At 40.1% G+C, this 22,602-nt stretch overlaps 1 protein-coding gene, 1 long non-coding RNA gene and 1 pseudogene across 7 annotated transcripts in view; 2 read left to right on the top strand and 1 right to left on the bottom strand.

The window, feature by feature from the left end:
- The window catches only part of Nbn (nibrin), a 31,397-nt gene that overhangs the window by 4,448 nt on the left and 4,347 nt on the right, over nucleotides 1-22,602 (bottom strand). For 4 of the 5 annotated variants that reach the window (XM_052176118.1, XM_052176119.1, XM_052176121.1 and 1 more), the window contains exons 4-14: nucleotides 22,398-22,557; nucleotides 21,180-21,283; nucleotides 18,549-18,666; nucleotides 17,113-17,306; nucleotides 16,112-16,209; nucleotides 14,442-14,571; nucleotides 11,434-11,706; nucleotides 9,306-9,744; nucleotides 7,156-7,224; nucleotides 4,672-4,821; nucleotides 697-810 (exon numbers count right to left, since the gene is read on the bottom strand). In XM_052176118.1, coding sequence (XP_052032078.1) covers nucleotides 697-810; nucleotides 4,672-4,821; nucleotides 7,156-7,224; nucleotides 9,306-9,744; nucleotides 11,434-11,706; nucleotides 14,442-14,571; nucleotides 16,112-16,209; nucleotides 17,113-17,306; nucleotides 18,549-18,666; nucleotides 21,180-21,283; nucleotides 22,398-22,557 — 1,849 coding nt within the window. The remainder of the gene's footprint in view (nucleotides 1-696; nucleotides 811-4,671; nucleotides 4,822-7,155; nucleotides 7,225-9,305; nucleotides 9,745-11,433; nucleotides 11,707-14,441; nucleotides 14,572-16,111; nucleotides 16,210-17,112; nucleotides 17,307-18,548; nucleotides 18,667-21,179; nucleotides 21,284-22,397; nucleotides 22,558-22,602) is intronic. The other variant, XM_052176122.1, reaches the window with a different exon arrangement.
- On the top strand, nucleotides 2,431-3,852 carry LOC127680575 (uncharacterized). Of its 2 annotated transcripts, XR_007976969.1 has the most exons (4): nucleotides 2,431-2,528; nucleotides 3,009-3,102; nucleotides 3,433-3,672; nucleotides 3,771-3,852. It is a non-coding gene; the product is annotated as an uncharacterized LOC127680575 (long non-coding RNA). The 2 variants fall into 2 exon arrangements; XR_007976968.1 differs by having other exon boundaries at nucleotides 3,433-3,837.
- On the top strand, nucleotides 17,847-18,424 carry LOC127679717 (60S ribosomal protein L35a-like; annotated as a pseudogene).

The raw sequence follows: 22,602 nt of genomic DNA, 5'->3' as shown, positions 1-22,602 counted from the left end.
GAGAGTGATCTTAATGTTCTCTAATGGAATAATTTCCCTAAATGGTGAACTAAAGTCACTTAAGTTTGCTTGTAAGATGAACTGACTTGCTGGGCAGTGGTGGCGCACGCCTGTAATCCCAGCACTCTGGGAGGCAGAGGCAGGCAGATTTCTGAGTTCGAGGCCAGCCTGGTCTACAGAGTGAGTTCCAGGACAGCCAGGGCTACACAGAGAAACCCTGTCTCGGGGGAAAAAAAAAAAAAAACAAATCCAAAACAACAACAACAACAACAACAACAAAAACCCCCAAAACAACAACAAAAAAAAACCAACCCAAAAAAGATAAACTGACTTGGGAGCTGGCTCTGCGGACGAAGGGCACGCAGTGCAAGCGTGCCAGCCTGAGAGCCCTGGTGCCCACGTAAGAGCTGGGTATGCACAGCAAGCTTGGCCCTAGGGGAGGACACTGTCAGCGGACGGACAGCTGAGCAGTGCACTCCAGGTTCAGTGAGGGACCCACTGTCTCAGAAATGAATACATACACACACAAAAAGGCAATAATAAAAGACTCTTGAAATCAATCCCTGGCAGCCATGTGTGCACAGGCACACCCACACCCCCCCCACACACACATACACTCACGTACACATGCCTCCCACGCTACAGAGTCACAGGCTAAGGTGCAACCCAAGCCTGGGGGCCTCACGTCCTACTCACCTCCATTTCCTGTCTCAACCACTCTTCTAAGTCGGTATTCTTCCGAGCATGGTGACCTACTAAGTCTGATCCTCCAATGATGTGTGGGAGCTTTCCCGCTCCAGGAAACACAGCCTGCGGAGGAAAGGGAGCAGTGAAGGCAAGCATCTTCATAAAGAAATAAAATACAAACAGTGTAAGTTGTGTATAAACGCCTAAGGTGTGCATATTCTATTAGTGAAAATGAGACACTGACGCCTACACCACACCCGTGCATTTCCACCCTTTTCTGCAATTACTGTGTCTAGAGCCAGGACTCACACACTAATGAAAAACACTTAGGAGGTTTTTGGTTTTTTTTTTTTCCCGAGACAGGGTTTCTCTGTGTAGTCCTGGCTGTCCTGGAACTCACTCTATAGACTAGGCTGGCCTCGAACTCAGAAATCCGCCTGCCTCTGCCTACAGAGTGCTGGGGTTAAAGGCGTGTATGCCACCACAGCCCAGCTCACTTAGGGGTTTTAATCGTAAGTTTTATTTTTAAATTTGTTACCTAGCAATCAAAGCAACCCAAGGAAAACAAGCTATAGTTTAAAACACTGTATCTTATTCTAATTTTTTCAAAGTTTAACCTATAATCCCAGCACATGAAAGGTTGGGGCAAGAAAATTACACAGTTCAAAGCAGCAGGTCTGGGTACGTATCGAGTTCCAGGCAAGCTCATACTTTAGGTAAGACTATCACCAAAAGCAAAAGTGGAGCTGGCTCTGGGGGCAAAGGTGCCTGCCACCAAGCCTGTCTACCTGAGTTCAATTCTGATGACTCATGTAGTAGAAGAGACATAATTCTCACATGCTGCCCTGTGACCTCCAAACATACATGCTGTGACCTTTACACACTAGATAAATAAGCAAACAAACAACCCTACATAAATGTTTTAAGATACAATTAGCAACAGTGTCAGAACTACAGCTCAGCCAGCAGAATCTGCTTAGCATGGTGAAGGGCTGAGTTAGACCCCAGCCCTGGATGGAACTGGGCTGAGTTAGGACCCGATACCCAGGACTGCATGGAGATGGGAGGACCAGAAGTTCCAGGTATAAGTGTGTAAATATGTCTGAGGGTAAAAATGTTCCCTCCAAGAGCCATACAGTAACAAAAGCCCCAGTACCAGGCATGAGAAATCTCCTTTTGAGCTGTTTGTCAGAAGAATCCAAGCAACTCTCAAAATAATACAGACCATTGCCATAGCCCTTGCTTGCCTCCCAGAAGTTGAAGTCAAGTCCCTATTGCTGAAAACACCAAGTACTTCGGAAACAAGAGTTGGAAGAGTAGAGCTGGATTTAACCTGGAAGCCTCCTTTCTGAAAACTAGCTATGGCAGTCCCAAGTAGGCGTGGCACTGAATGGACTCTGTAGATTGTATTTATTTATTAATGTGTGTGGATAACAATAATAAGGAAAGAAAAAGAGGCTCTGACTTTGACATGGAGGGGGAAAATGTGGGAGGACTCGGAGTAAAAGGAACGGGAAGTGACGTAAATACAGTGCACACATCAGGTCTAATGTTAGTGACAGAGGGAGTGACATAATACAGTGCACAAGTCTGACAGTAATCAGGTCTGACAGTGTCAGAGAGGGAAATGATGTAATACAGTGCACACATCAGGTCTGACAGTGACAGAGGGAAGTGCTGTAATACAGTGCACACATCAGGTCTGACAGTGACAGAGGGAAGTGATGTAATACAGTGCACACATCAGGTCTGACAGTGACAGAGGGAAGTGATGTAATACAGTGCACACATCAGGTCTGACAGTGACAGAGGGAAGTGATGTAATACAGTGCACACATCAGGTCTGACAGTGTCAGAGAGGGAATGATGTAATACAGTGCACACATCATGTCTGTCAGTGTCAGAGGGAAGTGATGTAATACAGTGCACACATCAGGTCTGACAGTGACAGAGGGAAATGATGTAATACAGTGCACACATCAAGTCTAATGATAGTGACAGAGGAAAAGTGATGTAATACAGTGCACACATCAGGTCTGACAGTGATAGAGGGAAGTGATGTAATACAGTGCACACATCAGGTCTGACAGTGACAGAGGGAAGTGATGTAATACAGTGCACACATCAGGTCTGACAGTGTCAGAGAGGGAATGATGTAATACAGTGCACACATCATGTCTGTCAGTGTCAGAGGGAAGTGATGTAATACAGTGCACACATCAGGTCTGACAGTGACAGAGGGAAATGATGTAATACAGTGCACACATCAAGTCTAATGATAGTGACAGAGGAAAAGTGATGTAATACAGTGCACACATCAGGTCTGACAGTGACAGAGGGAAGTGATGTAATACAGTGCACACATCAGGTCTGACAGTGACAGAGGGAAGTGATGTAATACAGTGCACACATCAGGTCTGACAGTGACAGAGGGAAGTGATGTAATACAGTGCACACATCAGGTCTGACAGTGACAGAGGGAAGTAATGTAATACAGTGCACACATCAGGTCTGACAGTGACAGAGGGAAGTGATGTAATACAGTGCACACATCAGGTCTGACAGTGTCAGAGAGGGAATGATGTAATACAGTGCACACATCAGGTCTGACAGTGACAGAGGGAAGTGATGTAATACAGTGCACACATCAGGTCTGTCAGTGTCAGAGGGAAGTGATGTAATACAGTGCACACATCAGGTCTGACAATGACAGAGGGAAGTGATGTAATACAGTGCACACATCAGGTCTGACAGTGTCAGAGAGGGAATGATGTAATACAGTGCACACATCATGTCTGTCAGTGTCAGAGGGAAGTGATGTAATACAGTGCACACATCAGGTCTGACAGTGACAGAGGGAAATGATGTAATACAGTGCACACATCAAGTCTAATGATAGTGACAGAGGAAAAGTGATGTAATACAGTGCACACATCAGGTCTGACAGTGACAGAGGGAAGTGATGTAATACAGTGCACACATCAGGTCTGACAGTGACAGAGGGAAATGATGTAATACAGTGCACACATCAAGTCTAATGATAGTGACAGAGGAAAAGTGATGTAATACAGTGCACACATCAGGTCTGACAGTGACAGAGGGAAGTGATGTAATACAGTGCACACATCAGGTCTGACAGTGACAGAGGGAAGTGATGTAATACAGTGCACACATCAGGTCTGACAGTGACAGAGGGAAATGATGTAATACAGTGCACACATCAAGTCTAATGATAGTGACAGAGGAAAGTGATGTAATACAGTGCACACATCAGGTCTGACAGTGACAGAGGGAAGTGATGTAATACAGTGCACACATCAGGTCTGGCAGTGACAGAGGGAAGTGATGTGATACAGTGCACACACTTCAGGTCTGACAGTGACAGAGTACACACAGTTCCACTTATACTATCCCAACCATAAAATTTCACAACTGAATATGACTATTTACTTTAACTCTCTTCATAAAGTCCTGAGGTGAAGAACGCTTTCAGGTAGTCACAGATCAACATCAGAACCATTATGGCTCTGTCCTTAGTGATAAAGTCTACTTAATGCTTAAGTTGGGAAAAACAGAAGCATCAGAACTATGTAATCATTAAGTACATTTCTTTCTAAGTGTCCTATGTTTATGAATAGTCTGTGCTGTCTTTTAGTTATTTCTTCTGTTTGGAACAGAAGAAGTAGAATAGGTTTTTCAAAATACTGCTTTTAGAGGCTGGCCAGGTGGTTTATTAGATAAAGGCACTTGTGTCAATCTTGATAATCAAGACTTCATACTCTAGAATGTACACTGTGGAAGGAAAGAACTGACTCCTGCAACCTGTCTTCTAACCTCCACATAACACACAAAAACCAAATCAGCTTAAAATGCAAAACAAAAATTCCCATTAACTACTCCTTTTATCTGTATGTAGTGCCAGTGTTGTTTCTAACAACAATCCAAACACTGCCCTCTGGAGACACAATTAATAATGACTCTTACCTTCTTAAATTTCTTGAAATTCCTCAGTGGACCACAATCACTCACACACACATTTCTGGAAGTGTGGTTACGGACAACCAATGACCTAAATTCAGTCAGCAGCAGTTTTATGGGAAGCTCCTCACTACTGTCCAGATGTTCATCACGAGTCTTAAGTGGAGAGTAAATGGTTAGGTAAGATCCAAAGGGAAGGGATTTGTCATTTAGAGATCTACAGAAAAAATCCAAATACCAAGGGAAAACAGAGTTGTTTCTCGCACCTGAACTTTGTGTTTGGGATCAGTCATATCTATTTCAAAACCAGAACATGACTCAGGAACTCTACAGTTCTGAAAACATCTATAGCATGTCCACCCAGACACTATAATTTGTACAGTATTTTTCACCTAGAGGCTTGGATAGTATCTTAGCAAGCTTCCTTCTTATAGATGTTCTCCTGACATATATCATCAGTCTGCTTCTTTCCCATTAATACTGTGTGCCACAAATATTAAATATTCTATTCTATAGATCTCCACCCACAATATTTATATTTTTAACATATCTAGAAACCAATTCTGGTCATACTTGGTCATTTACTGATAACCTGTTCAGCGAGGTTGGGTGCTTATGTAGTAGGTGCCGTTTTACAATGTTAAAATCTGCCCTATGATACTGAAACACATTCTTAACAAATGTGATTATAGAATATAGTATCGCAATGCGTATTTCATGCTTTATATTTTTACAAAGACTTTATTTTCTGCTTATTTTATATTCATTTTATATTATAAAAAATGATGTCAAACAAAAAGCAAATCTGAGTGGGTTTGCTGAGTTCAAAATGGCCCCTAAGGAAGCAGAGACTGTATGCAGAGCCCTTGAACCAGGAACATAGGAACAAATAGTAAACATAATACAGTGATTGTCAAGAGATCTGGCAAAAGAGGCAGGAGCTTTGAAGATGAGGGGTGTGGTGGCAGCCCTCAGAAGGCCTGGCCAAGAAGTCAGCAGTAGTAAGAAGGATCTTAACAACCGCAGGAAGTCACTGAATGGGGACCATGGGACACTCAACTATTGTTCAGCATCTGGAGTAAACTGGAAAGGTGAAAAGCGGTGCCTTGTGAGCTGGACAGTAACAATAATGACGATGATAAGAAGAAGAATACATCAGCTTGAATATCATCCTCTCTTATCTGTAAGACCAGCCATTTCTCAATCAAACTGTGATATGCAACCCAAAGTACATGACAATCCGTGATGATTATTTAACTGGATGGACTGAGACGCTCCAGAACATTCACGGAAGCCAAACTTGCACCCCAAAACCTTGTCACTGGCTGGATGCTGCTGGCCTGACCTAGTACAGCTTTTCAATGAATTCCTAGTGAAACCATGGCATAAGAAAAGTATGCGCAGCAAATCCATGAGATGTGCCCAAAGCTGCAATGGTTACAGCGCGCACTGACTGACAGAAAGGTCCCAATTTTCTTTGGGACATCTAACTGCACACCACACAACCAACACTTCCAAAGTTGAAACAAATCTGCCAGGAAGTCTTGCTCCATGCCCCATGTTCCTGCCCGCTGACTACCACTGCTTCGGTTATCTCACTGGCTTTTTACAGGGAAAACACTACTGTCAGCAGATAATGCTTTCCATGAGTTCCTTGAATCTGGGTTTTTATGCTACAGGAAAAAACTCATTTCTCGTTAACAAAAGTGTATTAATTATAACAGTTCCTATTCTGGTTAACAAATATGTGCTTGAGTTATGACTATAGTGACTTAAAATTCACAACCTGGATTCACAATTCTTTTTACTTCTCATACAATCCTTATCTAACCTATTCATCCCAATACTTACACATCAAGACTGACCATCCTAATTCTCTTTTTCTTTTCTGGAGAAAGGGGTCTCACTATGAAATTGTGGCTAACCCGGAAAATGCTATGTAGACCAGGCTTGCTTAAAACTCATAGAGAGCCACCTGCTTCTGCCTTACTAGGACTAAAGGCATAGGTCACACCCAGCTATTAATTCTTTTAATTAATGAACTATATAATTTATATGTAAGATGAGTACAGATAGAAAGAACAAAAGAGAAAAGCCCCCATAGAGGCTCATCTGATGATAACGAATGTAATCAGAACCTTACTTAAGTAAAACTGGCCTAATCTTTCTGGAACTTACAGGTTTCACATATCCATTACTTTATTTGATATAAACAATAATTGTGCTGGAAAAGCTTCAGTCATTTGATAAACAACTTTCCTTAAGAAAACCATTTGCTCAAGACTCTCCATGCAGTACAGAGAAAGGGATCAGGCCTATGAGTCTCCACACTCATTAATGTCTCATGGCTATAGCATAATCTATTTCCAGAGCAGGCAAACCCCTAAATGGACCAGAATTATAAACAAGAAATGCAAACTTTCAGAGATGGGTATGATGATAATCATTTTAAGTCAAATGTGTGTAAGAATAAAATAAGAATTTCCTTACAGCTATTTCATGTTTTGTTGACCATGATTCTTTCTGAAGCTCATCCTTCTTTTCTGTTTCATCTTCTTGCTAAAAAATAAAAAACACTGTTCATAGGAGTTGTAAATAATCTCTTTAAAAACCTCAAAAACAATCATGCTGTGACTCTGGAAATAAAAGTAAGCTATATCCAAAAAAATGCAAACACAACATAAAGTGATAAAATCATAACCAGAAAATTACATTAACAGTTACTCTATATTGTAAACAAAATTACAAAGAAGGCACTCTATCTGGCTGCGATGGCAGACTAGCAACAGGGCTGCTGATCAACCTTCCTTTACAAGCATTTACAAAGACAAATCCTCAAACTAGTTTAAGAAAATCACACGAAGAATAATCTTATGTTGAGTAAGGTTGGTTAACTATACCATTCCTATATGTGATGCTGTGTGTGTCATGCTGCCCAAGTAACTAGGAAAATCAGTTGAAGGGCTCCCAGATCCAATCTATATCATTTCTTTCATATGCAAGAGAATCAGCAACTACCTTAACATTATAAGGTGAGGCTTTTTTTTGTTTGGTTTTGTTCATTTGTTTTTGGATACAGGGTCCTACAGTGCAGGTCTGCCTGGCTGGGAACTTACTAAGTATACAAGGCTGATCTCAGATCCACAAGATATGCCTGCCTCTGCCTCCTGAGTACCAGAAAAATAAAATATCCTTAATACTTTTTGAAACCTTTTTGAAAAGACTGTTACTAAAAACAAGTTAGTGCTAGAATATAGTGATCTATTTTTAAATAGATCCTAACTTGTCTATTCTCTCTTAACTCCTACACTGTATTTTTCATTTATTATGTCATTGCTAGATCCAAAGGGAACCCCCAATACCAGTCCCACCCCAACCAAAGTGTGATGTCTCAATGAGAATGTGGGCTCAGCTCAGGCTGGACTGTAGTAGTATAGGTGGACAGACAGAGCTCAAAGGCAGGTCCTTAGGAGCGTGTGAAATGGATTCTGTCTGCCAAAAAAAAAAAAAAAAAAAAAAAAAAAGCCACTTAACTTATCTGTTCCTCCTGGAGACAGACAAACGGGGCATCTACTTATGTAGCAAAGTGCCACGGTAACCTGAGGCTCCTCTAGTCCCTATTAACTTGTACCTGTTATGTGTACCCAAGCCCCCTAAACTCCCATGATGCTCAAGCTTACAGGCTCCCTCCCCTGACCCTTCAGCTGCCTGTTCTTCATACTGGGTGAGAGCCCTTCCCAATTTCTCTGTGCATCGGAGAGGTATCTCTGTCTGGCCCAGAGAAGTAGCCATGCTGCTGTAGACCCCCCAAATGCCTGTGGTTATTCTCTCTGTCATATCTACAATAAAAACCTTTCCTGACATATGGAGTGCTCAGACCAGTGGTTTGCTACACCCTTGCTTACATCAGTTTGCTAAGTTTCAAGATAAAAATACAAATAAAATTATATGAGACCATATACCACATTGTCATGGTTTGAATATGCTTGGCCCAGAGAGTGACAGGATTAGAAGGTGTGGCCCTGTTGGAATAGGGCCACTGTTGGTAGGTGTGGGCTTTAAGACTCCCATCTTAGCTGCCTGGAAGTCAGTACTCTGCTAGCCGCCTTCAGATGAAGATGTAGAACCCTCAGCTCCTCCTGCACCATGCCTGCCTGGACACTGCCGTGCTCCCACCTTGATGATAATGGACTGAACCTCTGAACCTGTAGGCCAGTCCCAATTAAATGGTGTCTTTAAGAGTTGTCTTCGTCATGGTGTCTGTTCACAGTAGTAAAACCCTAAGACACGCAATAACATTAATTTTATTGTCTGATCACATTATCACGAACCCTTACATATTAAATGAAAGCCTTTTGCTATTTCACAGAATACCACACGGTACTCAACTTTTGTCTCTTCCTCTCTGGATTCTAACTGTGAGGCAGAGCCAGAGCCAGGGCTTCTGTGACTCAAATTACAACCACTCATCTGCAGGTCTGTGCTGTGTGTGGTGGGTCACCCGGGACAGAGTTTAAGGAAATGAAGCCGAGGCCATGTAAAGATCTCAACTGCAACCGATCATCCATGCCTACACATCTCATGAGACCAGCCTTGGGTACCTGAGATCTTGTCTCACAGTAAAGTAAACCATTACTTACAAGTCCGCCATTGCTTTCCTGCACTGATCTGCCATTCAGGGGCTGATCCCTCTCTGCACCGATCCTTGGCTTTTTTCTGATGGTGACATCTGCTTCCGGCCCTTCAACCTTCACTTCAACTGCCAGCTCTGGCTTTGCAGTCTTGAGTGACTCTTCCAATGCTTCCTCTTCTGTAGCTAAATCAACTTTTCTTTTTTTTGGTCTAAGATTTTCTGTGGGAAGTGATTTACTGTCAGGACTCTTCCCATTGGGTTTTATGTCTACTTCCCCCACAAACGAGGCGTCGGCTTCCCTGTCCAGAGTCGCACTGCGAGACTGGTGCTCCTTGCTTTTCCACAGTGAGGGTCCGGCAGGTTGTGTTGGTTCCAAGAGAGAAGAGGAGAGTTCCAGTCTTGATGATTTGCATGAGGACAGTTCTGGATCTTCTTCGTCCCTTTCCCTTAGGTTTGAAAAGGAAAACAAAGTCAGAATGAGGGGTTTTGTTTAATCTGTTATTATTTAGTACTCAGCCATGTGACTCATAACCTTCTCCTAACTTTATTACAATCTTACTGAACATCAGCTTTCCCATGGGTATGCGCTTCATATTCTTTTCTACTGTGTTGAGAGAACTGACGGAGCCTATGGTTAAAGCATTTGACGAGCCTTGTCCTCTCTGCTAATTGAGAATCATCCAATGAACTGACGTGAAGGAAAAAGAGAAATATATAAAAATACACAGGGCCTGCTGGCAGAAGGCAGCTCCTTATTCAGTGGTGCAGGGAATTCATGGGCAATTAAAACCTTTATGCCTGGGACTGTACTCTGATGAGTTAAAGAGAGCTGGAGTCAAGAAATCAAGCCAAACAGGCTACATTTAGAATACACATCAACTGAATACTGAAAATACTATGTGGCCATGTTCTAACAGTACTCTATACAGCAGTACATCATTCACTCAAGAAGTACTAAGAATTTTTGTTAACACAAATTTTACAACAGTTTAGAGGAGTAACACTTGCTTCTCTGCATTCTAGGCTATCAAAGATCGAAATAAGAGCTGGCTGCAAATGTCCAGTAAGGGAGAGAGATGTGATCCCAGGGAGGAAGGCAGAGGGGAAATAATTAAGTATTACAATACCTTAGACCTCCCAAGATAGACTATTACAGAAAAAAAAGAGAAAAATGATCTGGAACTTTGGTTTGATTAATCTTTCCTAAAGACGGGCAGCACACAAAAACAAAAGCTAAAGCAGGAGGGAGATGAAGAAATGCTAAGTTCAGTCTGTATAATGGACCTAGTGACGGAGAAGTGGGTGTTTAGGACAAAACAGATGGAATAAGCTTAGAAATAAAACCACTGCTCAGCTGCTAATGAGGGCCACTAATCCTGACCGCACTGGTTGGGTTTGTATGTTAACTTGCCACATGCTAGGTTATCACAGACAAAGTAGCCTCACCTGAGGAAATACCTCCGTGAGATCCAGCTGTACTGCATTTTCTCAATTAATAATGTGCTAAGGGCAAGGCCCAGCCCATTGTGGGTGGTGCCACCCTGGGCTGGAGGTCCTGGGTTCTATAAGACAGCAAGCTGAGCAAGGCTTGGGTAGCAAGCCAGTAAGCATCACCTCTCCATGGCCTTTGCATCAGCTGCCTCAGGTTCCAGCCCTGCTTGAGTTCCTGTTCTGACTTCTTCCAATGATGGATTGTTACCTGCAAGTGTAAGCTAAACAAACCCCTTCCTTCTCAACTTGCTTTTTTGGTCATGGTGTTTCATTGAAGTGATAGAAAACCTTACTGAGATGCTGACAATCGCAGTAGATCCAAGGACCCACATGATGAAAAGAGAGAACTGACACCTACAAGTTTTCTTCTGACCTCCAAAAATGTTCTATCACACACACACTCACACACACACACACACACACACACACACAAAGTGAGAGTGTATGTGCACAGGCAGACCCGCCCCCCCCACACACACACAGAGGGGGAGAGGAAGGATAATTTCTAAAAACATAAATACATACTTTTTATAGATACATTCTGTTTCTTTCTCAACAAAACAGGCTAAAGAAAATACTGCTCTACAATTATCTATCTAACCATGTTTTTGAGAGACACAGTGGAGGAACTGTTGAGAACAGACCTTTTTCTGGTACATGGCTGGAAGTAGTTTTTGATGGAGTTCTGTTGCTGCTGAGAAGTCCAATCTTTATTTTTATTTGCAGCAGGAAGCTTCATTGGAGAAAGCGGATAGCTCGGGCCCTTTCCCCTAACCAGCGCATCTGACGCGACCTTATTAGCTTTGGAGCTCGGTTTAGGGGCCTCCTTTATGTTGCACGTATCTTGTGAAAGCTTCCTAGAGTCTTGTTTCAGTCCAGGGATCTTTACTTCTTTTGGTCTTTCACTCAAAGACATACTTCAGTGGAAGGACAGAGAGGCAAACAATTAGCACAACTTTTATTTACAAGCAAAGCTCTCTAAATGTTCTGATAAATACAACTTCAAAGAGTAGAAAATAATTCAGCTAACATATTTTCCCATTCCAAGAGAGCAGTACTCCGGCTGTCTAGCGCCTGAGGGTGACATCATACTTTTGGTCCACAGCCCAGCAGGCTCTCCACAGCACACACCTGCAGCACTCTCCTAGAAACACTGACAAATAAACTCACGACCCCATCCTAGTATCCTACTGTATACCAAACTAGGAGGTAGGCCTGTGTAGTTTTTATTTAAACATTTTAAAATTATCTTCATGAAAGAAAGTGTTACAATATAGGAAATCAAGAAAACTATACCATTCCAGTATCACATATAGATTACTCTGTGTGCATTTAAATCACCCTGGACAGACTGGTATCTGACTATGTAACAAGATGGTAGTCTCTACTGTAGAACTCCAGACTACTAGAAAAATACTTTAAAGACATACATTGTTTTGTGCAATGATAGAATGGACCAAAAAACAAACAAAAATAAAGCTCTTTCAAGCAATTACTAAAAATTAAATGTTTCTTTTACAAGTTCTGCCCACAATTATTATAGTAAAAATTTATACACAATGTGGCCTGGTATAATAAATATCTTAATAGGAACATGTTTTTGTGTAATATTAAAAATAAGACATAAACGAAAACTATTACAGAATACAAAAACAGTAACCCTTTCTGTGAAACAACAAAAATAAAAAAGAAACAGTTTTTCAATTAAGAAAAAACATTCAAAAGTGACATGTATGGATGAATATTAACTATTTAGATATCCAAGCTGACCTAATACATTCTCTCCCAAATTATAAGCAGTATTTAATTATGAAACAGAGCAAAACTGAGCATAAGTTCCTCCATCCTGTATTCTTACCAAGGCCATTTCAGGCTTACCTAGAATTTCATCTCCTTGATGGAGAATCCCATAGCAAATTACCCAGCTCTGCTCTAGGACCCAAGGCCAAGAGGCCACAGCTAGCTTATTTTAGCTTCTGTTAAGCTGTCTGTCTGTGCAACACTCCCTGCCCCAGAGCTGCTGAGCGAGATGACAGGATGTGGTTTTCGCCTTTAAAAGCCTCCTTGCCTAAATGATTAGGGTTACACTTAGGTCCAAATTCTCAAGTGTAGTCCAGGGGCCTGGGAAAAAACTTTCAGTTGGCTACAGCTAGTCTGTGTGGTCATCTCTGGAGGGCTATCTGTAACAATTATACAAACCAAAATACGTACAATAATAAATCCAAATTCATAAGGAATACATTCTAAGACTACTAGGCACTTGAGGCCTGACTACAATGACAGTACCAAATTGTATAAATATGTATTTTTATGAATACATACCATTAATTTATAAAGTAGGCTTAAGTTAGAGGTAAACAGTAGAAACTAAAAACACATAAGTAATTACCATGTATTAAAGTTACATGAATGTGGTGCCTCCCAAACTATCTTATTGCTCTATACCCACCCTTCTTATGATGACATAAATAATATCGCTACATGATTAAAGAGATGAATGGTTTAGGTACTATGAGGTAGCATCAGGCAAGTATGAAAAATTACAAGAATGTGAGCACCAAAATACTAAGCCAGTCACTCTAAACCACAACAGCTAGTAGTGACCAACAGGTGGGTAGCACAGACAGTATGGACCTGCTGAACATGAACATGTAAGCAAGATAACATGACAGTGGTTCTGAATCTGTGGGTCATGACCCCTTGGGGGGTCGTCTAAGACTATCAGAAAAAACAGGTATTTGCATTATGATTCTTAACAGTAGTAAAGTTACAGTTATGAAGTAGCAACAAAAATAATTTTATGGTTGGGGCAGCCACAGGATAAGGAACTGGAAGGTTGAGACCTGCTGCACTAAGATATTTCATCATACTATTCAGAAGTGTAAGTTAAATTGTAGAAATTTTTAGTTTCAGCAATTTTCCATTCAATACTTTTAGACAATGATATACTATGGGTAATTAAGAATACTACATGTATGGGCTACTATATTTCAAACTTATTTCATTGTCACAAATACTTTTTCTCTTTAAAGCACACTTGAAAGACTAAGGGAAGTTAGCCTCACTTAGCCGTGTGCTCTCTACAGCTGCTCCGACTCTACAACAGCAGAGTTAGGTACCTATGACGAAGATCAAGACCTCACAGGTCTGTAACATGGTCTTGCTCAAAGAACTACATCCAACAGAGGGATGTTGAGAGTGGGAGAAAGTCTTCCTTCCACAGGAAACAAAGAGCACATCAACTGGTTATCCAACACCAAACGGTCAGCCCTGAAAACATACATACAAGTGATAGTATACACACTGAGTGGGTTGTAGGTATGTACTTAGGAATACACATAGGTGTGTGTGTGTGTGCATGCGCGTGCGCACATATACAACAAAATAAAAAAAGAGGCTATGAATTGGGGGTGGGTAATAGGTAATATTTGGAGGAAGAAAAGGGAAGAAGGAAATGATGTAATTATCTCAAAAAAAAAAAAAAAAAACCCAACCAAAAAACAGAAAAAAACAATTGCTGATCCCTATGAGATTATCATTTTCCCTGGCATCCCCTTCTGCCATGCTTTGTCTTGATAAAGACAGCAACTTTTTCTTGAATATGCTCTTCATTGATAAAATAATTATAACAGCATTTTAAGAGATGCTTTACCATGTATCTGCTGGCTCTGATTCTGTGTCAGCTACATATGTGGTCATGTTCACTGGAGCACTTGGGATTATTTTTCCATTGGCTGAGAGGCCCTGGGAAAGACTTGGTCCTGGAGTCGTTGTCTTTAATTCTGTACATCATGCAAAAAAATAAAATAAAATAAAAAAATTCACAACTATTACACATAAGATGGAAATAAGTATGTAAACCTTAAGCTGTGTCACCGTCACTCTGATCATCAAAGCCAGTGGCTCTTGAGGGCTGTGCAAAACACGCACTTACAACCAAATAAAACACCCGGCTGTCTTGGCCACTTCCCAGAATATTCTGAACTAAAGAATTCCAATTTAAGGTAAAAACTGTCTCTGCGGTGTGTGTATATATAGTTGAGAGTTAAACAGAAACAGAAGGCAGATCCCATAAGCAGGGATAATATCTGAAAAACCACTGCCACAGCACCAGTAGCTATTTTCATGATTTTGTTTCTGCCTTAAATGATTGATACACTTGGCCCTCACCCCCATAATAACCACAAAACAAAAGGCAAATGCTACTTCCAAAATGTTGGACAGATCTGTAACAGACTTGAAGGATGGCCTCTCTAAGAATGTGGTGATATGTATGTTAGTTTTCTTGTTAAAGGATGAAAAGTTCACCTTTAGATTCTAATCTAAGGATAAACCCTGGGAATTTTATTCCTGAACTTTGAGAAAATGTTAATCATAACACAACTCCAGCAAAAGAAGTGATGTGGCACGTTTAAAACGTTCCAAAAAAACGTCCCACTGTATGTTCGTGGAACTTGGTCTGCAGGAGAAACATTTAGAACATCAGACTGCACGCATGCAGCAGTGGTCACAGCAGCTGCGATGTAAGAATTGGTTTGGATGGACTAGCTGGCTTATAAACTCATATTCATATCCTAACTTCTCTCACATCAGTTGCCTTGACTATACAATGTATACAAGATCTTTTAAAGGATTTTTGTTTCAAGCTAGGTTGTAATGATGCATGTAAGATTCTTCCAAGAGTTTCTGTATCTGCAAAGGCAGCAGTGATTATCATGAATCAGTACCACTGATAGCCTCTCTGTACCTAACTGATTCCTAGTCATCAAGCCCTAAGTGGCTCACTCCTTCCAAACTCTAATTTCAATGTTCCTTATCTATTTAAGCCAAGGTTGCAGAACACATGAAGTTACAGTGCCGACTGCACAGGCACTGTTCAGAATATCCTAGTGGCCCCAAGTAGACATGGAGAGCATGCATTCTACCTTGTCTATTAGCTGAAGTCCAAAATCTGCTTGAGAGCAGGCCAAGACAAACTACCAGGAGAAATAAACAGGAGCGGGGAGGATTCAGGGTCTTCTCAGAGGGGTAACGGGGACAGGGGATACTGAAGAAGCACTGTGGAAGAGGAGGCAGCGAACCTTCAGTCACTAGAGCAGCACTCAGTGTTATGGCAGAACTCTGGACTGAAGGAGTGAATGAATGGATGGATAAATAGATGGGTTTTAAAAGAAAGTGAATATGGTCACCCCTCTAAGTATAACAGTAACATACATAAATATATATATATATACACATATATATATATATACACATATATACATATATACATATATATACATACATACAATTTTATAAAATTTAATAAAATGTTTTATTTACCTGTACAAGGCTGGCCCTGTGGATTACAGTAATTCTCTGTAGTCATAAAAATAACAGCCAATCCAATCTCCGCTTCAGGAATAGGTCTGAGACCATTGCTATAAGAATAAAATAGCTTAAATATAGTAGTATATTAAAACTAACAACTATCAGTAATATACTATCAAGCTTCATAAATCTATTTTTCTTCCCAAAGAGACACTAAAATGTTACGGTATAAACAGAAGAACACGGCCATCCTTGGCTACATAGCAAGTCTGAGACCAGCTCTGCCTCAAAAAGTAAAAAAAAAAAAAAAAGATAAAATAAAAAAATCCAAAACCAAAACAACTTCTCTCCCTCTGAAACAGCTGACATTTTCCCTATTTTTTCCAACCTAGCTCATACATGCACTTGCATGCACACGCGCACACACATATACACATATATATGTGAATGTACATATATATATGTGTAATATATACAATATTATATATAATATATAATTATGTAGACTATTATATACATATAAAATATATAAGAACAAGTAGTTATAAAGGGCAAACTTCAATTCTATGTACTTTTAGAAAATATTCTATTTTTTGAGTTTTAACTCCAGCTACAATATATTCTGCATAAAAACTACTGGTTCATTAAGTTTAAGAAGCTCCTGGATGTGGCGGGGCATGCCTTTAATTCCAGCACTCAGATGAGGCAGAGGCAGGCAGACTAGACCAGTTTGATCTACACTGGGAATTGCAGGACAACCAGAGCTACACAGTGAGACCGGCTTAACAAAACAAATCAGCCAAAAGAAGCAAACTTTTTAACATTCTATAAATTTTATTAAAGGAGCAAAGGACGGAAAATACTAGATAAAATTATAGAGATATTCCATGCCTAGCAGCCCAAATCACAATTCTCAGGACATGCCATGGTAAGCCCTTTTATACTCTTTTGTGCTAACTGGGCTGCGTGTAAAAAAATCTGCTTGCATTTTTAATTAGTAAAGAATTATGTACCTTTGAAGTATATCCATTATTAAATGAATCCATTTTTTCTGGGACTCTGTAATTATGAGCTGTGTATTCGTTATTCCCACATCAACAACACAGGTTCCGGGAGCTGAAAAGAAGCTCTGCTCCTCTTCATCTTCTTCTGCCATCAGCCTGGCTTCCCCACCTCCGAGAGCCACTGCCAAGCTGAGTTTCTTGTGCTGGCAACGGGAAGAAGCACTTTAACAAGCGAAGCACCAGCTGCCGTGAGGTTCTGAGCACGGTCTCATTGTGTACAAATTCAACTTGGCAATGAAAACGGAAGCACCCATCCTACTTCCCAGTGGGGAACTCGAGCCTCCATTGAAAGCCCCTAGGTCAGCAGCCTGTCTGTGGCCCACAGGACGACACAGTTTTCTCACCACACTCTGACACAGCTCTCCTGGCATGGGTCACCTGCATAATTTTGCCACTACAACATAAACTTCTGAAATCCACATTTTGGAACACAAAAGACAAACACAAATGTTCTTGTTAGCTAAGCCAGTTAGGACTTAAATTATTTTCTGTCTTCCCCACCAAGGTGCTCACATAAATGAAATAGGCCAATTAGCCAGTGTTGGGAAGCACCATAATCAGATACATAATTACTGGGCAGGATCTGGTGCATAGGTAGCTTTTTATCTTCCTTCCTATACAAACCCCTCAAGTGAGAAGCCCTACCAGCAGTCAACCAGACTACTAGTGTATTGGTAGGAAAGATGCGTCAAGGATTAAAAGCACTGGATAGTCTTCCAGAGAACCTGGATTTCAGTTTCCGGTACCCATGTGGTAGGAACTCACAACCATCTCTAGTCCCAGGGCATCTTACACCCTCCACTGACCTCCACGGGTACCAGGCATGCATGTAATGCACACGCAGACAACACAGGCATACACATCTTTTCACCATCTTGACACCTGTGGAGGCCTGCTGGGAACAGGACTCCTAAAAGGCAAATAACGTCTGGAAGGCTGTGGTCCAAGGCCAATTTGGCTGGCTACAAGCAAGGCTTCCAGAACCAAAGAGAACACAGGGCTCTTCTTAAAACTGAGGATAATTGTACCTGGGATGAAAGCGAGTTCTATTTAGACAAGAGATGTGCTTATGTGTATAAAGCAAAAAATAATACAGTGACTACCGGAGGCAAACCAAACAAAACCAGAGTGATATGGGGAAAAGTAACTCGGGCCCACGGAAACAGTGGCGTGCATGGTGTGTGCCAAATTCTGAAGCAACCTTCCTGCAAAGGTCGTTGGACACAGAATCCGTGTGATACTCTATCCTTCTCTGATTTAAACGAATAGAAAGTAAATAAAGTGAAAAACAAAATAAAACAAAACAAACATAAAACTACACCCATACACAGATAGACATAACAACAACAACAACAAGAATACTAACATGCTAGCTTTAAAATTACCTGCTTGGCATTGAAAAATACAAATGTTTTTCCTTTGAAGATCTGTTTTCTTTCATGTCGTCCTGACAGATCAACACTTTTACTTCCAATAGCTGGTTCATCAATGGGTGGGTAAAAACTGTAAAGAAAATCAAAATATACTCTAATTATGTACTATTCTCTCTGATTACTATTAAATTTGCAAATGAAGTGACTACTCGATACCAAAAAGGCCGAATTCCACTATTAGGCGAGCCAGGCACAATGATCTAAGTCTGTATCCCCAGGAGGTAGAAGCTGAGAATCCCTGCTAATTTGGGGCTAACCTAGCCTACATTATGAAATTAAGTAATTGAGGGAACATGCTACTACATGAGTGAGTGACCAGACAGGGCAACACAGTGACATCCTGTCTTAGCAAAACAAAAGACAAAAACAAGGAGAAGCAAACAAAAGCTAGTACTTTGGACAACAAGTTTTTATCTGGAACAAAGTAACCAAATTGGCTTTTCCTAAAATACGATACTGGTTCCATATATGATAGTATAATGCCTCTGTATTTTCTTAAAAGGAATACACTAAGAAAGATGACTGAAACAAGACACACATTTAAAGAAAAATAAAGGTGAAAGGCTGTTGGTGGCACATCTCTTCTTAACCAAGTTCCCTGGTGAATGTATAGAAGGCACAGTGATCACCTGTGCTACAAAGGTTACAAGCACCACATTCACAATCCCAACTACCTGTCAGCAAGTGTGCTCTTTATTTCTGAAGAGACACTACTTCATCTCCCAAGATTTCTCACTACAAACATGCAGAATTGACTGTGTAAAGGGCTGGCAGAATCTGTTGTCTTCACATGGCCAGCAAGCTATACATGAATGCTAGTGAGCAGCTTGTTTGAAATAACTGAGAGAACATGTTACAACATGAGACTTCTGTAATGAACGGGAACACCATCCTGTCTTTCTTACAATCAGACATACACATGTTCACTTTGCTATTAGAATATACATGATACAAATAAACAGTCTTTTACAACAACGAGTCTTCTAAAGATGACTCTGTCTATCTCAGTACTGAGAATGGCTTACAGACACAAGGAATCACAAATCACATCAGCAACACACAGTGGTGACTGTCTTATTCTTGATGACCTGCAGAATGCACATATAATTGTACTAAACAGGACAGCACTTGCTGCATAACAACACATCACGCCCTTGATTTGAATTCAGAGCTAGTCAACACTTTTTCAGAACTAAAAGTGCAGTGATATCAAGAGTTACTGTAATTTACTTGCTATTCCCTTTTATATTCATTTCTATTAATGGTTTTCAATTTTATGTTTATGTTTACACATGCAGGGCATGTGTAGGCCTCAACTAGATTTACAGACAACTGTGAGTTTATCATCTCGGGGCTGGGAAGAAGCCTATGGTCCTCTCAAAGAGTAGCCAGCCTACATGAGACCCTGTTTAGTAAAGAAAACGTACTTGGCCTTAAATAGATGCAGACAGATATAAGGATCTACTACTGGGCAATCTGAGACAGTGTCTTGCTAAAGAGCATAGCCTAGCCTCATCTTTCTATATTGAGTGCCACCATGCCATATAGGATTACCACCATGCCAGCTCTAAATATCTGACTTGTCAACTGCCAATAGAAAACACTTGACTATTATAGTAGGCAATGAGTTAGGAGTTATTCCAAGTTCTCCTAGAGTAAAGCTATTTTACTGTGGTCCTATGTGTTAAATTTGAATAGAAATCTGAATAGAAGAATGATTCAATGGCTAATTCTTTTTTTGAATTTTTTATTCGATATATTCTTTATTTATGTTTCAAATTATTTCCCCTTTCCTGCATCCCCCCTCACTAAAAGTCCCATAAGCCCTCTTCCCTCCTCCGGTTCCCCAATCCACCCCTTCCTGCTTCCCTGTCCTGGTATTCCCCTACACTGCTGCACTGTGCCTTTCTAGGACCAGGGGCCACTCCTTCCTTCTTCTTGGGAATCATTTGATATGTGAATTGTTTCCTGGGTATTCCAAGCTTCTGGGCTAATATCCGCTAGCCAGAAGCTGGAAAGAACCCAGATATCCTTTAACAGAGGAATGGATACAGAAAATATGGTATATTTACACTATGGAATACTACTCAATAGCTAATTCTAAAAGCCCCAACAACAGGACATACACCCAGTAGTAAACATTTATCAGGCTCTCCATCCTAAAGCAGCCTGAAATCAATAACGGCCTATGATTTATGACTACATACAGGACATTTAACATTTATGACTATGTTATATACAGGACTTAATGGAATCCCCAGAGACAGAGCAGACTTCTGAAGGACAGTATGATTTTGTTTAAAGATCAGTGGGACACTTCCTGAAGCTGTTTCACAAGGCTGTAAGACTCAAGATTAAGACTCACTTACTATTGACCAGAATCCAAAAATACTGTGTTATCTGATAACCAGATTATAAAATAAGACTCCTAGATAAAAATTATGTACATATAAAAATCCAAATCAACCATGCAACCAACCAACCAACCAACCAACCAACCAACTAACTAACCAACCAATCAACCAACCAACCAACCAATAGTAAGTGAGTCTTATTTTATTAAATTTAACATAAGTTATATACCTTTCAATTTCTGGAGGCTGTTTCTTAGACTCAACTGCTTTGAGAAATTCTGAAAAGTATTCCGGTTTTATAACTGGACGTCCACAAATGAGTGCACATATAGTCTAAAATGGAAAATCAAATGTAACTATAAATACATACATTCATACAACAGCTTATTTAAAAGAAAGTTGTAAGTTATCATCTAAAAAGAGGCAGTTTTAACACTACTTCTCCTTTCAAATCCTTAATGCACAAAGGAGACACATTCTAAAATAAAAGTCAGTACTTGGTCATAGTTTAGGTTTATATGACCATTATAAAATTTTCCACTATAATCTTCAATTTTAACATGTTTTTCTATATTTTTCTACAATTTTATCAGTTTAGGTTTATATGACCATTATAAAATTTTCCACTATAATCTTCAATTTTAACATGTTTTTCTATATTTTTCTACAATTTTCCATATAAATCTTCAATTCTATCATAAAATGTTTCTACTTCTTTTTCAATTAATTTAGCAATGATTTTTATGTCTAACACGTTACTCTTTAATTTTCCATGAAAATTGTCAAATTTAACATGTTTTTCTATATATCTCTTCTATTTTATCAGAAATGTTTTCCAAGTAAATCTTCAATTTTATCATAAAATGTTTTTACTTCCTTTTTCAATAAAAGAACATACTTTTCAACAAAAAAAAAGAAAAAAGAAAGCCCTCAATCACTATTGCAAAGGCACACACGTATCTTATCTACATATCTAGGTTGGTGAGACTCACTAAGGTAATACTAAACTACAAGAACTCCACAGTCTTTGTGAACAGAATCTTCAATACAAGAGGAGTGTGGTGTCCTGAGATGGCATGAGGACAGGAAGGAAACCTGACACAGGACAAGTAAGATGCTAGCCTTGAAACGTGGGAAGCACATTAAGTGCAGTCTCTGTCTTAGACTGAAACATGATCTACACGATCAAGTAAATTTTACAGTAAAGGAAACATAAAACTTTTTTAACATGTCAATTCGAAATCTGAAATATAATTTGGTGAGCTTCTGCTTCTCTGAGATAATAAACCACAAGAAGTCATTCAAGCCCCAATACAAACATGGGATCGTCATTCGTGAATCCATAGCCATTCTGACAGTTTCAAAGTAACTGTAAGTCTGTGAATATTAAGTAACTGAGGGTGAACTGACAGAACTTGATCTCGACACAGAAAGGCTTCCAACCTACTTTAATGGTGACTTTAACTGACGACATGACAAGGTGAGTGCATTCTTCTGTCCAGTTGTTTGCAGTAAGTCCTCCAAGCTGTAATATAGCTTGATTTAAAACAGTTTTCCCAGAGACATCTAAACAAGAAGAACAAACAACCAAAGGTTCGTATTCTACTCTGCAAATGAAAATAAGTTACATCAAGTTAGATTGTGACAGCAAC

The sequence above is a fragment of the Apodemus sylvaticus genome, chromosome 3 (assembly GCF_947179515.1).
Source record: "Apodemus sylvaticus chromosome 3, mApoSyl1.1, whole genome shotgun sequence".
Classification (NCBI taxonomy): domain Eukaryota; kingdom Metazoa; phylum Chordata; class Mammalia; order Rodentia; family Muridae; genus Apodemus; species Apodemus sylvaticus.
Note: the sequence above shows the minus strand (reverse complement) of the source record. Positions and strands in the feature narration are given on the sequence as shown.